Below are 15,129 nucleotides of genomic sequence, written 5' to 3'. Positions count from 1 at the left end.
GACAGGACTCTGTCGTCTTCTGGTTTGCAACCCTACGTGATTTTGGACAGCCCTTGCCTCATTTATCACTCTGTGGAGATAGCTCCCGGGGTGCTATGGAGTTTATTAAATAAATATTTCAAAGCACTTTCATGTTCCAGGATGAAAGAGCTGCGTTAAAATGTACTCAATGTTGTCATTATTGATTTATGCTGTATCTTACTGCTGCAGATTCCCTTCCTTTAAAAGCCTCCAGTTAAACAGTAAAAAAAAACAAAAAAACAAGGCACATCTTTTTTCTTTTCTTTTCTTTTCCCTTTGCACCTGACCTCTTTTTCCCCCTCCATCATCGTCTTGTGAAAGCTTCTCAGGCTTCACTTGAAGAGGAAAAAAAACCCTTTGACATTCGAGGTTAACCTTTTGAGAATTGGGAAGGAAAACAAAGGCGATTCAGAAAAATGCAAAACAGGAGCCACATTTTGACGTGGCCTTCTCTGGAGCTGCGGAGTGCAGGTTGCTATTCCATGCTCCTCCATGCCAGATTTATTTCCGGAGCCTAACCCTTGATATATACCAGGCAACCCGTGGCTCTGGAGCCGCATGTGGCTCATTCATCCCTCTGCTGCGGCTCCCTGTCGCCAGTCAGTAAAAGGAAAAAGGACAGCACACTAGGAGGAGACTCTATGGTGGAGGAACCAGACTTCCGGTCGGCTCTAGAATTGAATGGGGGGTGGGTGTCTTCTGGTTAGCACCTTTGTGGCTCTTTGAGTGTTTATGGTTGCTGACTCCAGATATATACACTGTACAATCCTGTAGTGTCCTACAAGCAGATACAAGATTCTGTACATCTACTTTGATGTTTTATGTAAATTAAGCCTTTATGGTTTGTTCAACAAACCCTGCTGGGGGGAGGGAGGAAGCCCAAAGAGATTGAATTACCATAAATGAGCAAACTCGATGATTCTTGACGCACGTTGAAATAGACACATTAATACACAGATATTTACTCTGGCCGATACGTGTTGAAGGAAGGGACAATAGTGAGAACTTTGTCATTGACATAACAGGCCTGGGGTTCAAATTTGTAAGGAAGTTTATTTGTTTAACAATATCGCCTAGTAGGTTACCCTTCAATAAAGCAGGAGGCTGTAGATAGGGAGTTTCAACTCAATTCAATCTCACATATTCAGTTCCCCCCCTCCTGCGTATGTCTGTCTCCCTCCTTCCCTCTCTCCCTCTCTCTCTCTCCTTCCCTCCCTCTCTCCATCTCTTTCCATCTCTCTCCCTCCCTCTCCCTCCCTCCCCCCTCTCTCTCCATCCCTCCATCCCTCTCTCTCTCCCTCTCTCTCTCTCCCTCCCTCCCTCCCTCCCTCTCCCCCCTCTCTCCTTCCCTCCCTCCCTCTCTCTCTGATTTGGGCTCTCGCTCCGGAAAAGGTTATCTCTCACTGTTCTAGCCCTTTCTTAAAAATTAAATTAGCTGGAATATCCGGGACGTTATTCATTCTGATTCCCATACTTTGTGAGAAGTTAGAAAACAACAAGGTGGTCTTGGGAACCCTCCTGTGAGAGAGAAACTAGTTTTCTGCATTCTGTAGTGAAGTTTCCATTTCTGTATTTATATTGTATACCACCCTCTGAGGGATGGATGGATAGAAGAATAGATGGATGTGTGTGTGTATGTATCCGATGTCCACCCAGGGAACTTCCACAGCTGAAAACGAGTAGAGTCTAAACCTCTTAGCCCACTACTTCCCTGGGGCTCTTGGAGATAGGATTGGCTCAAAGGTCTCCAGCTCCATGATTCAGGCTGAGCTTAGGAGCGAGCATCTCCATCATTAATCCACAGTGACTCTTATGGTGCTTATATAACACAATTTACCAAGAATTTTTCAAGCTTGAAGATGCTGGCTGGGGGATTCTGGGAGTTGAAGTCCACAAGATTTGTAGCAGAAAAAGTTTGAATGGGGTCATTTGCAGTGAACTATCTTTAAAAGCATCTGCTGAGCCCAAGGATTTCATTAGAAGGACAAAAAGAGCTGTCCAGTGTTGTGACATCATCCACCCAGTGGTGGGTTTCAAAAATTGTTTAAACCTACTCTGTGGGTGTGGCCTCTTTTGTGGGAGTGGCTTGCTGCCCATGTGACCAGATGGGAGTGGCTTGCCACCCATGTGACCGGATATGAAGATGCCGATGACACTTGTCAGAACCACCTTAAATTACCTCACACACAGCACTGGCATGCATAAGAATATGATGTAAACTTGGTTTTTAAAAGGCATCTTTGGTTTGCATTAAAACAACTTCAACACACGCAATGTTCTGATTGCACCACAAACGCAGTAGTCATCCTTGCCTTTCACAGAGGCACTGAGTTTTATAAATATGAGCATGATAGTGTAGAATAATCATATCCAAGGACCAGTGGTGGGTTTCAAAAATTTTTGGAACCTCTTCTGTAGGTGTGGCCTGCTTTCCGGGTCCACTGGTGGAACCTCTTCTAACCGGTTCGGTAGATTTGACAAACCGGTTCTACCGAATAGGTGCGAATTGGTAGGAACCCACCTCTGCATCCACCCCTTTGTGGATGTGTTCAACATCACAACACAATTCCAAGTGGGTAGAGTTTACCTCACAGTCTCTTCTTGTTGGCTTTCCCCACAGTGGACACCCACAGCTATCTAAACAAGTTGCTTGACTTATTCATCGTTCCATCATGCTCCATTGAGCAGCTGGTATGTAGCAATAAGAGATTAGAGTCTCAGAATGCCGAACCTGGAAGTTATGATTAAAAAAAAAAACCACTACAGTGTTTACTATATTCAAAGTGAGGTTTACGTAGAGGCCAAACTTGCAATTGCTTGTAGCAATATAGCTTGTAGCTATTTTGATTGTTGTTGTTTTAGTTCCTTTCCAGCATGGCTTTGTATTTGACTGGCCGGTATTCCTGTCGTGACCCTATCGAGCTTGTTTGTCTTGTCAAAGAAAACTACAGGTAGTCCTCAGTTAATGACAGCCCATTCTGCGACATGTGATCACCATATCTTACTGGACTTTGAAGACCGTTATAAGTCCCTTCCTTTAGCACTCTCGTAACTTTGAATGAATGGCCATAACTCAAGGACTACCTGTATTATAAAAACAGAATTCAATGATTTTTATGACATTTCACCAAATCGTTGTTAGTCGCGAAGTTGTGTCTGACCCATCGCAGCCCCATGGGCAACATTCCTCCAGGCCTTCCTGTCCTCTACCATCCTCTGGTGTCCATTTAAGGTCACGTTGACTGCTTCGGTGACTCCATCCAGCCACCTCGTTCTCTGTCGTCCCCTTCTTCTTTTGCCCTTCATCCTTCCCAGCATGAGGCTCTTCTCCAGTGAGTCCGTCCTTCTCATTAGGTGGCCAAAGTATTTGAGTTTCCTCTTCAGGATCTGGCCTTCTAAAGAGCAATCAGGATTGATCTCCTCTAGGACTGACCGGTTTGATCACCTTGCAGTCCAAGGGACTTGCAGGAATCTTCTCCAGCACCAGAGTTCAAAGACCTCCGTTCTTTGGTGCTCAGCCTTCCTTATGGTCCAACCTTCACAGCCATCCATTGCAACTGGGAAAACCATAGCCTTGACTATACGCACTTTTGTTTACCCTTGGTAATTTTTTGGTCAATTTTCATCTCAGGACTACTTGGGGAGATTTTTAAATACGTTTTGACACGTGTGGCTATCTTTCAATCAATTTAAATGTCTCTCTTGTGATGGGTTTGTGTGCGGTTACCCAAAAAGAAAAAAAAAACTTTTATTCAGTTTTGATAATTTATCCGGGTTTGGGAAACACTGTTAGAGAGAATCCTGCAGACACTATATCTTTGAATAGGTCACATGCCGGCATAGCTGATGTATTTCGAACGCCTTGTTTAAACGATGAAATACCCTCAGCAAAAGCCATGGTGTTTAAGTTGGGCATCTTGTGTAAATTCTTCTAACCTAAACATAATAATCAGGGAGACCAGAAATCATTCTGAGTGACGTCACCTTTTTCTCCTTTTAATAAACAGTGTGTGATTTTGCAGAAGTCTGGGATGGTCTCTGTTTTTTTGTACAAGAAACTATTTTAAAGTGAGACTTTCCCTTGAAGAAACTTAGAGCCGAGGTGGCGCAGTGGTTAGGGTGCAGTACTGCAGGCCACTTCAGCTGATTGTTATCTGCAGTTCAGCGGTTCTAATCTCACCGGCTCAAGGTTGACTCAGCCTTCCATCCTTCCATCCTTCCGAGGTGGGTGAAATGAGGACCCAGACTGTGGGGGCGATATGCTGTCTCTGTAAACCGCTTAGAGAGGGCTGAAAGCTCTATGAAGCGGTATATAAGTCCAACTGCTATTGCTATAACTGCTATTGCTAACTTTTGTAGGTCTCAGTAACAGGCTGTTTGCTTTTATATTTGTATTTTCATTTTTGAAACAATGGTCAACTTAAACGTACGGGTTCGTTTCCTCCGTTTAATATTTTCATACAGTTATTTTGCAGATTTTCTCAGCTGAAACTTTATCCCATGCACATAACTCCTCCGCTTATGATCACAATTGAACCTAGAATTTCCCTGGCTAAGCAAGACAGTTAAAGCAAGTTTCGCCCTGTTTTGCAACCTTTCTTGCCGGAGTGGTTAAGCCAGCCACTGAAGTTAAGTCAGTGACACGGTGTTTTAAGTGCATCTGGCTTCCCCATCGACTTTGCTTGTCAGAAGGTCGCAAAAGGTGACTCCCATGATCCAGTGACATTGCAGCTGTCATAAATATGAGCCAGTCGGCAAGCATTCGAATTTAGATCATGGGATAAAGGAGATGCTGCAATAATCATAAATGTGAAAAATGGTCATAATTCACCACCACTCCCGATGCTGTGGTTAATTCAAAGGCTCACTAAATGAATGGTTGTAAGTCAAGGATGACCTATGCTGTATATGGAATAAATTGATTGCTTTTTCAAAGGAAAAAAAAATATCCCTAAATTTATGCTGATTTGTTTTTGAAGGATCAGTCTTGTTAGGAATATAATTCTAACGGTTGGGTTGGCAATATATAAACTATATAGCAATGATATACCTGTTTCTTTAAATCATACTGTAAAATGTGATTGGTTGCTGTTTTCCTCAATCGGCCATAAGAGGGAGCCAGAATGACTGTTAGCTCTCTGTTTCGTTAGATGCTGGGCTGATCTGATCTGAGTGTTTTGGAAGCTGGCTGTTTGAAAGTGCCGTAAGCTATTGTAAGTTTTGCAACTGTTAGCAAACTTTGAGTACTGAACTGATTATATCATACTGGACTATGTTATTTGGATTATCCCTTAACTGAAAAACATTGATGACTGACTGTCTTATCCGTGTATGACTTGGACTGTTTGATGGACTCTGATACCTCTATTTCCACGAACGCAAAAGCCTATTTAAACTGCAGTGTCTCTGTATGCTGGTTTGTGTGTTCTCCAACACAACTCTCACAACGCTTCGCTGAACGTACTTGCTCTCCCAACGGGGAGCTTACCTAACAAGTCTGCAGCCCACCCTCAAATGTTGACGGAGGTTTAGTGATAATCTCTGTCTGTCTGCTGTTTATCCATCGGTCCGTCCGCCCATCCATCCGTCTGTCCGTCTTCTCACCTCTATGGGTAGTCTGTATCTTCTTCAATCTCTGATGTTGTTCCTGGGATCTTTTGGAGCCATGTCCCAGCTTGGGCATCCCAGTGGTGAATGTTTGTACTGTTGGGACCAGAGGTGGTATTCAGCCGGTTCGGACTGGTTCGGGCGAATGGGTAATAGCGCCCACCCGCCCCGACCCTGTGCCATCCTATTTGGTCACATTTTCTAAGCCTCGCGCATTCATGCAAGCCACACGCGTGAGCAAAGCGCATGCACGGAAGGCACACACCCTCCCAAAATGAGCATGCGCATGCGGGTTGAACCGGTGGTAAACTTAGGTGAAACCCATCTCTGATTGGGACTACTTTGGCCTTTGCCCTCCACATCCTCTCTAGGTCTCCTTCAGACCTGAAGGAGGCCATATAAACAAACAAACATGCCTGTCTGTTTGTTTCTGTCTGTCTGAGTCTTCGTCAGAAATGTAACAGGTATCCTTTTGAAGATGACCTCTCTTATTTCATCTTGAATCTGAACATTATTTCTGGGTCAATTATTTGAGAAGAAAAACCCAATCTCCCAAATCAGAGGATAGCAAAGAGGTCAGGATGGAAATGTTATTAAAAATGAGAAGAGGCGAAGCATACAACCTTTGTCTGTCCGTGGTATTTTGGATCCTTTCAATTAGTTAATTGATTTGTGTAGCAACCCATGCCGGTTGTTTTCTTGTAGTACTACTAATACGCCATTGGAACACAGTTTTTGGAAGTATTGGATAAAACTGCATCGAGACAAAACCCATTTCCCACTTTTAATGCTCGCAGAGAGCCTTGGGAATAAGAAGCCTGCCTGGTTGAGGCCAGTTGACAAATGCGACGAAATTCGGAGCGGCAGCTTAAGCCTTGTCCTTAATTCATCCAAGCGAACACATTTTAAGGTGCCACCATGCAGGATACTTTGGCAGTTTAGGAAAGTTTTTCCAGAGTTCGGAATTTAGATTTTGCTTTCAGAAGGAGCAGGTATTGGGGGCGTTGGGAGCGCTAAGTGGCTACCTGTTTTATTGGTTCACTTTTTTAATTACGAAAGAACACGAACTGGTTTGGAAAAGATTCATATGGTAGGTAGACCATATGAGATTCATATGGTAGGTAGACGTGATGAGACCTTGGTTGTTGTTTTTTTTGTTGAGAGCCGAGGTGGCGCAGTGGTTAGAGTGCAGCACTGCAGGCTACTTCAGCTGACTGCTAGTTCGGCAGTTCGGCTGTTCAAATCTCACCGGCTCAGGGTTGTACTCAGCCTTCCATCCTTCCGAGGTTGGTAAAATGAGGACCCGGATTGTTGTTGGGGGCGATATGCTGACTCTGTAAACCGCTTAGAGAGGGCTGAAAGCCCCATGAAGCGGTATATAAGTCTAACTGCTATTGCTATTGCTACAAAAAGCAGATGTAGAGTTTTAGGTTACTTCTGTAGTTTATACTGGATTCAGCAAAGCACTGCCTCTAAATGCAAGAGGGAACAACTCCTTCACCATGTGCTGGGTGTTAACTCTTGCATTGATAGCCATTTTTTTTGTGGTCAGATGATGTAGGATTTGGAGTAGACCCTGAGCTGGAAGAAACAAAAACTGGGAAGGCTGGGAGCCAGGGGTGAAGCCAGGGCAAAGAGTCGCTAGAACAAGTCAAGTCCCAAAGAAAGCAGTCAGCTAATAGAGGGAAAACAGCCCGTTTTTCACTTGTTTTTGTGCTCCCCAGCCCCCAGGAGTACTTTGCAAGCCTCCCAAACCCATTTTTTGTGAAGGGAGCAGGGTTTCGGGGGGGCAGAAATGCTGTATTCAGTGTATAAGATGCAGCCAGATTTTGACCCTCTTTTTGGGGGGGAAAGGTGCGTCTTATACTTTGAAAAATACAGTAAGTTTTTTAGCTGTTTTCAAACCTACTGAGCGTGCGAAGTGCGTGCTCAGCAGACCGGTTGTTACACCGGTTGAATCCCACCACTGACCATACCTGCTAGTCAGGCTCACTTTGTACAAATTGTAATGTAACTGGCCAAGATGCTAATCTTGCATGTTATTACTATATTCAAGCCGACTTGGTTATGTATGCCAGTGGTTCACGACCTGTCACAACTTGTGGTTTCACTACTTTCTGAAAAACCCAGGTCCCATCAAGATTTTTTAAAACAACAACAACAACAACAACCCCACTTTCTTGCTTTTTGTGAATAGGATGTGAGTGTAGTCGTGTGCATAAAAGCATTCTGTTATGTATCAGTTACAGTAGAATTTGGGGAACATTAAAAATGCACTCGCAAAAAATATTAGCGATTGTGCTTCCACTGGTAAAATCATGACGGGCTGCAACTCAACTGAGTGAGTTGAGTTGAGTTTATTATATTTCTATGCCGCCCTATTCCTCGGAGGGGACTCAGGGCAGCTCACAACCAAGTCAGGGAGGGGGGTACAAATAAGAAAAAAGAACACGAACAAAACAATACCACAATTTAAAACACTCAACAACCATACCATTCGAGGGGGGACAAAAAACTCATTAGCCCCAGGCCTGTCGGAACAGCCAGGTTTTAAGGGCTTTGTGGAAGACCTGGAGGGTGGTGAGGGTCCGAATCTCCACGGGGAGCTCGTTCCAAAGGAGTGGAACCAGATTTCCCTTGAATGCGAGCAAACAATGAGGAAGAGCTAAGGAACAAAGCACATTATTTTAGTTTGTTAAGCCTCCCAACTCCCTAACTCCTCAGAGGCTGCTCCAGTCCCATGCTCCAGGAAATGTTCTGCCAAGATACACAATTCCTGTTCTCAGTGCATTGGACTGGAGACCAGTAACCATATCCTCTTCCTCCTCTGCTCTTTTCCAGCAGCTTCCCAGTTTGGGGAAGGGAGCTGCATCCCCAGTGGTGTGCACGCCACTGGTTCGAGAAACGGCATTGTAGACGACCATGGTAAGTTCCCAAGATAGGAAGTCTAGCTTAGAATAATGCTTCCTCGGCGATGAATTGCCGATAATAATCCCGAACGGGATTACTCACGAGATTCAGATCTTTGGAACGAAAGCGGGAAGAGATGTGCAGATACTGGATTTCCTCTGGCCCTCTGTAGACTCATGTTTAAACGGCGCATAGAGGCAGCTCGGAGGAATTGCTAAAAAAAATAAAAATCCGGTGCCAAAATGATCGCCGATCAAGCGGTTGCAATTAGTGTGGCCAGTGGGGAAAAATTAAACTATTAAAAAGGGCAGTGTGAGACGGGGAAGAAAAGGGAAGCTTCTAGCCATTATTTCTTTAGCGTGGGTTTCGTTGGCAGATGCATCACCCCAGAAGTCAGTCAACGCACTTGTCTTTTTTGCTGCGTATTTCTTTCTCATATTCTGTTCTAAACGGCTCTAGAGAGGGACCAAAGGTTACTGCGCATCTCCAGTTGTCCTAATTTCTTAATGATTCTTTGCTGGGAGATGGGGGTGGGGGAGAGTATATATGTTTAAGGTGGGGGGGGGAGATTCAGTTGCATAATTACCTGCTTTAATTATGTATCGACGACAAGGACAACAACAAGAGAAACCTCTTAAAATGCACCGCCAGCCCTTTAAAAAAAACTCTCAAGTCACACTGAAACTTGGCAGGCAAGCAGCGGAGAATCGGAGCGAGTTTTCTTGCTCCCGATAAATAAATAAATAAATAAAGCAGCTCTGTTTAAGCTGCCAGTAAGTTGAACGCACGTGCTTTGCTTCTATTAAAAAAAACAAAAAAAACCAAAGTTTATAAAAGCCTGGATAAATTCTGTCTGTCACTTCCTCGAAAGTTGTTCTTCTTTTAGTCTTGCAACCCCTGATGTTTTGGGTTTGGTTTGGTTTGGTTTAATTGCCCATCCCAGTTTGAAATGATGAAAAATTTGCTCGAATATCATTATAGTTCCTTGGGTAATTGGAAGATCTCCTACACTTCAGAGTGAGTTAATATTCTTTGGAATAGAAAGTCCTGCAGGTATCTGGGTAGCCAGCAGGGGTGAGTTGCTCCCGGTTTGGCTGAATCAGTAGTAGCGGCAGCGGGAAGCTGTGTATGTGTTGTGCGCGCCCGCCCAGGCGCCCGAAACCAGTAGTGAAAGCGTTGGCCACCCACCACTGTTAGCCTGCCATGATGATATTATCCTTCTGTTTATGAATCATCAGTCTTACATTAACAATTCCCTCCTGACCAAAGTTGGATTTCTAATTTGAGATCAGGAATTAAATTTGGATCAGATACCTTTTCTGTTTTTATCTTCTTTTTTTAATTAAGGTAAATAAAGGAAATGCATAGGAGGTTGTGGTTATAGGATTGGAGTGAAAGGAATCTACGAATGCCTGCCTCTCTTGAACTCTGTATGTGTTACTGTTCAATGTTGTTTGTCTCCTGGTGTCTTCTCCTAGAATTAAACATGGAAAGCAACAGTATCTGCAATGGGGATGTGTGTGGGGAAAATAATAACCAAGAGGGGGTTTAGAGTATTCACCATATATGTAGTGGGCACTATATGTCATAACAAGGAAAAACGAGACACTCACAAACATTCCCTTTCGTTATCTCCTAAGCCATTCATGGAAATTAATTCCTTCCTTCCTTCCTCCCTCCTTCCCACCCTCTTTCTTTCTTTCTTTCTTTCTTTCTTTCTTTCTTTCTTTCTTTCTTTCTTTCTTTCTTTCTTTCTTTCTTTCTCTCTCCCTCCCTCCCTCCCTCCCTCCCATCCATCCATCCATCCACCCCTTCTCTCTTCGTTTTCTGTCTTCCTTTTTCCATCCATCCAACACTCTCTTTGCCTGCCTTCCTTCCTTCCTTCCTTCCTTCCTTCCTTCCTTCCTTCCTTCCTTCCTTCCTTCCTTCCTTCCTTCCTTCCTTCCTTCCGAATAAATGTCCTAATCCAGACTATTAGCTCCATGGCATTTAGCCACTTTTTTTCCCTCTCTTTCAAACATGAGCCGCCGTTTCACTCCAAGAGTAAGCATGAAAGCGTATTTAATTTTCAGATCTCTGCAAGCAGCCACGGGAATAGAAAAGCGACATCTGCGATTTGGCGTGTTTCATCATTTGGGGAGCAGTCTTCTTTAAAAGAAAGTGACAGAGCTGTAATTTTGGATTACTTTAATTACTGGGTGCATGATTGAACGGTTTCGCAAAAAAAAAAAAAAAAGACAAACCTTGTGAGACCTGCAAGTATTTAATGTTTCTTCACTGAGCAGCTTCTGGATACGCAATTACTGGCAAGTCTTTTTGTATTTGTTTCATTATTAAATGCAAACAATCTCTTCCCCCCTCTCTCCCCCTCCCTCCCTCTCTCCCTCCCTCCCTCTCTCCCTCTCTCTCTCTCTCTTGCTGCTGCTGAAAAAAATAGCTTTGCGAAAGGGATCTCTTTTAGTGGGAAAAGTTCCAAGCTGTCTGCGCTTGTATTGCTCTCTCAGATGGCTTGTTTCGTCCGTATATTTTACTTCTGTTTGTTCTTCGATGTATTTGTGGCGGCAGCTTGGCCAAGTATGGGCACGCTGGGCACTATATCTTCAACCAGAGGAAAACGTTGGGCGTTGATTGTGCTGTCTGGTTTTCCGTTTACATCAGACCGTGACCCGTCAAAACCGCGGAGGACAAAATCGCGCTTGACGAAAGCGCGCATTTGACGTCATCACAGCGCGCCGAAAAAAATTAAAAATTGAAATAAAATTAAAATTAAAGCAAGCCGATTCACATAAAGGTAAGGGTTAGGTTTAGGGTTAGGGTTAGGGTTAGGTTAAGGGTTAGGGTTAGGTTTAGAGCGTTAGGGTTACGTTTAGCGTTAGGTTAAGGGTTAGCGTTAGGTTTAGCGTTAGGTTAAGGGTTACGTTTAGGGTTAGATTTAGGGTTAGGTTAAGGGTTAGGTTTAGGGTTAGATTTAGGGTTAGGTTTGGGGGGGTTAGGGTAAGGTTTTCGCTTTATTTTTACATTTTTCGATCACAGCGCGATGTTTTCGTCGCGCTGTGATGACGTCAAATGCGCGCTTTCGTCGATTTTGTCCTCCGTGGTTTTGTGGTGGAACCACATGAGACGTACAGGGTGGCTATTTTCACTCTCACGCGGTTGAATTCAAGACTTAGTGATTTTGGGGATTAGAATTGCTTAAGGTAGCTTGACCCATCCCTCCACGCACACATCGGTCCACCTGCCGCCAGCTCACCCTCCCCTGCCCACCCGCTGGCCCGTGCCCTTCAGCTTTATCTTTGCGAGGAGCAGTGAGCAGAAGTATGCAGCAGCTAGATTTTGCAAGTAGGGGCGGGGCCAGCCAGAATTTTTACTACTGGTTCGCTCGAACTGTCCAGAACCGGCTGAATCCTACCACTGGTTTGATCTCAAACTCTCTTATTCATAGGACAAATATTATCTTGAACTCGGTGTTGCAGTTTCTCAAATTTCCCTGTACATGGGAGCATGACTTCAAGTAACATCTGTATAACTGCTGAAGAGCTTAAAAGAAAGTGTACCCCCCCAATACATAACGGTTCTATAATAACTATATCTTCCTTCCTGCGACTGCAGAACACCAACATTTGCATACCTTCTACAAGTAATGTAGAGATCCATGACTTCAAATCCCAATAGAGGATTTGAACCCCCTGGAGCAGGGGTGTCAAACTTAAGGCCCAGGGGCTGGATCTGGCCCATGGGGTGCTTAGATCTGGCCCACGGGCCACCCTGGAGACAGCAAAGGACTGGCCCGTGGTGCCTCTACCAAGAAAACGAAGCTTGGGAGGGCTGTGTGCGGCCCTCCTGAGTTCCGTTTTCTCTGGCAGAGGGTTGCAGGAGGCCATCACAGCTGAAAACAGATCTCAGGAGGGCCCCGGGCAGCACTCCCAAGCTCCATTTTCACTGGCAGAGAGTTGCAGGAGGGTGTCGCAGCTGAAATGGAGCTCGGGAACCCGTTTTCGGTGGCAGAGTGTTCAGGCCACCACAGGCACCACCAACACTAGTGATGCCGAGCTGGCCACGCCTACCCTGGACACACCCACTCTAGGCCCCCAAGGTCAAACACAACCCTCATACAGCCCTCAATAAAATCAAGTTTGACCCCCCCCCCGCCCTAGAGTAACCTCTGGCTACCAATATTTGCTGATTCTAATAAAACTAAAATCGGCTGCATGCAGGTAGCCCTTGACTTATGACTGGTCATTTAGCGACCTTTCAACGTTATGACAAACCTCCCCAGGACTACTTCCAACCTGGATTTAATGTTCTTATGATCCCTGCCCCCACGCTCCGATGGTTGCATTTTGGGTGCTCGGCAACCAGCCTGTATTTATGGCTGTTTACATGTCCTATGGTCACGGGACTGCAATTTACGACTGCAGTCTTGGCCTTATGACCGCAGTTGAGAAACTCTGCTTTAACGGCTGGTCTTTCTGGCTGCCAGGATTACGGTATCCCAAACCCACTCATTGCCCTTCAAAAAGTTCCTTTACTTCAGTCTTTCATAAGCTAATATAAAAATGTTAGCTTTTTTAAGAACTGGGAGAGTGTAGGAGTTAAAAGTGCTGGGTCAGGGATGGGGAGACCCGGAGGTGGTATTCACCTACCTTCACTACCGGTTCGCAAATGTGAGTGCACGCACAGGACCTTCTGCAGGGGTGGGTTTCTCACCCCGTTCCAACCGGTTCGGTTGGAACGGAGCCGGCGGCATCCTTGTGCACGTGCGCAGTGCACGCATGCGTACTAGCGCCTGTGCGATGCTCCAGCTGCCCCTGGAGGATCGCGCAGGCGCTGTATGCGTTCTGCGCATGTGTGGAAGCGCAGAACTCGTCAAAACTGGGTAAGAAACGCGGGTGGGCAGGTGGATCCTTCGGCATTCCCGGAAGTTACTTACTTCCGGGTTCACTGACCAACCGGTTCGCGGGGACCACCGCGAACCACCTGAAACCCACCCCTGACCTTCTGTGCATAGGCAGAGCATCAAAAATGGGACATGCTGGCATCCAAGCAGGCGCGCAGAATCTCCCGCCACCGCTACTGGTTTCCCCGAAGCGGATAGAACCAGCTGAATACCATCACTGGGGAGACCCCTCTTCTAGTTTTCCCTCATTCATGGAAATAAGAAGGCCACTCTGACTTAGTCCTAATAGCAAAAGCACTCAGACTTATATACCGCTTCATACTGCTCTCTCTAAGCAGTGTATAGAGTCAGGCTTTTGCTGCCAACAAGCTGGCTCTTCATTTTACTGATCTCGGAAGGATGGAAGGCTGAGTCAAACCTGGAGCCTGGTGAGATATAGACCTGCCAAATTGCAGGCAGCCGGCAGAAGCAGCCTGCAGTACTGCATTCCAACCACTGCGCCGCTGCAGCTCTAAATCAGTGTCAGGTTCTGTCACAAGCCGGCTGAAAAAATGAAATTCTTCCTAGCATCATGCATTGGTAAACATTGCTGTAAGTACTGGATGAGTGTAATGCAAATAAGCTCTTAGGCCCCGAACTAAGAAAGCATGTACTAAGAAGAAGGAAACCTCCAGGGTTTCTAAAGAGCCAAGGTGGCGCAGTGGTTAAATGCAGCACTGCAGGCTACTGCTAGATCAGCAGGTCAGCGGTTCAAATCTCACCGGCTCAGGGTTGACTCAGCCTTCCATCCTTCCGAGGTGGGTAAAATGAGGACCCAGATTGTTGGGGGCAATATGCTGACTCTCTGTAAACCGCTTAGAGAGGCCTGAAAGGCCTATGAAGCGGTATATAAGTCTACTGCTATTATTCTAGCATGTTTTGCCTTGGTCAAATGAGTTGTTTAGCCTGCCAGTTATTCAGGCTTGGCTGGAATGAAACACCAGGCCTTTGAAAGGGGGATCGTGAGATAGAGGTACAGACACGGGGATATAATTTTGCTTTTTACTGCAGACCGCGAAGGTGCGCTCATAATACTGTCAGCCCATGGTTTGGCATGCAAATTTTTTGCACGCCGAACCGTCAGTAATGCCAGTAGCAACCCACCCCTGCATGATACTACCACTAGTAATATTCCCACTGGCAATATGTTGAATGTTTGAACGTTTATTTTATTTATATGCCGCCCTTTCCCCCCAAAGGGGACTCAGGGCGGCTCACAATTCAAACCAGGGAAGGGGGAATACAGACAAAAAATTAAAAAATGACACAAAACAATACATAATTTAAAACACAACAGTCATACCATTCGAGATGGGGGCAACAGCTCTTTAGCCCCAGGCCTGTCGGAACAGCCAGGTTTTAAGGGCTTTGCGGAAGGCTTGGAGGGTGGTGAGGGTTCGAATCTCCACGGGGAGTTCGTTCCAGAGGGTCGGAGCAGCCACAGAGAAGGCTCTCCTCCGGGTAGTCGCCAGTCGACAACCTAGTTGTAGTATAGCGAAGGCCATATTTTTGTTGGACCGTGTTCAAAGTGTGGGGAAAAGACTACTGAAGGCAGTGTTTTTCCTCTTGTCTTTCATCTTGAGAGTGGGAAGAAACCCCTTAATCAAAAGAGGAAGTGCCCTTATTTTGTACACACACACACACACACACACACC

General features: G+C 45.4%; 1 protein-coding gene across 3 annotated transcripts in view; it reads left to right on the top strand.

Moving 5' to 3' along the window:
* PDE3A (phosphodiesterase 3A) overlaps positions 1 to 15,129 on the top strand; it is a 312,291-nt gene that overhangs the window by 147,914 nt on the left and 149,248 nt on the right. The window contains exon 1 of one of the 3 annotated variants that reach the window (XM_087722799.1): positions 7,836 to 8,553. The exons of the other annotated variants lie outside the window; for them this stretch is intronic. Within the exon in view, the coding sequence (XP_087578925.1) occupies positions 8,551 to 8,553 (3 nt within the window). The 5' untranslated portion in view covers positions 7,836 to 8,550. Of the gene's footprint in view, positions 1 to 7,835; positions 8,554 to 15,129 lie in introns of those variants that run through there. 3 annotated transcript variants of the gene reach the window in all.

Source organism: Thamnophis sirtalis, unplaced genomic scaffold (genome assembly GCF_051295495.1).
Source record: "Thamnophis sirtalis isolate CommonGarterSnake01/CBP01778 unplaced genomic scaffold, rThaSir2_p1.2 scaffold_9, whole genome shotgun sequence".
NCBI lineage: Eukaryota > Metazoa > Chordata > Lepidosauria > Squamata > Natricidae > Thamnophis > Thamnophis sirtalis.
The sequence above is the reverse complement of the archived record's forward strand: the minus strand, read 5'-3'. Positions and strand labels throughout refer to the sequence as shown.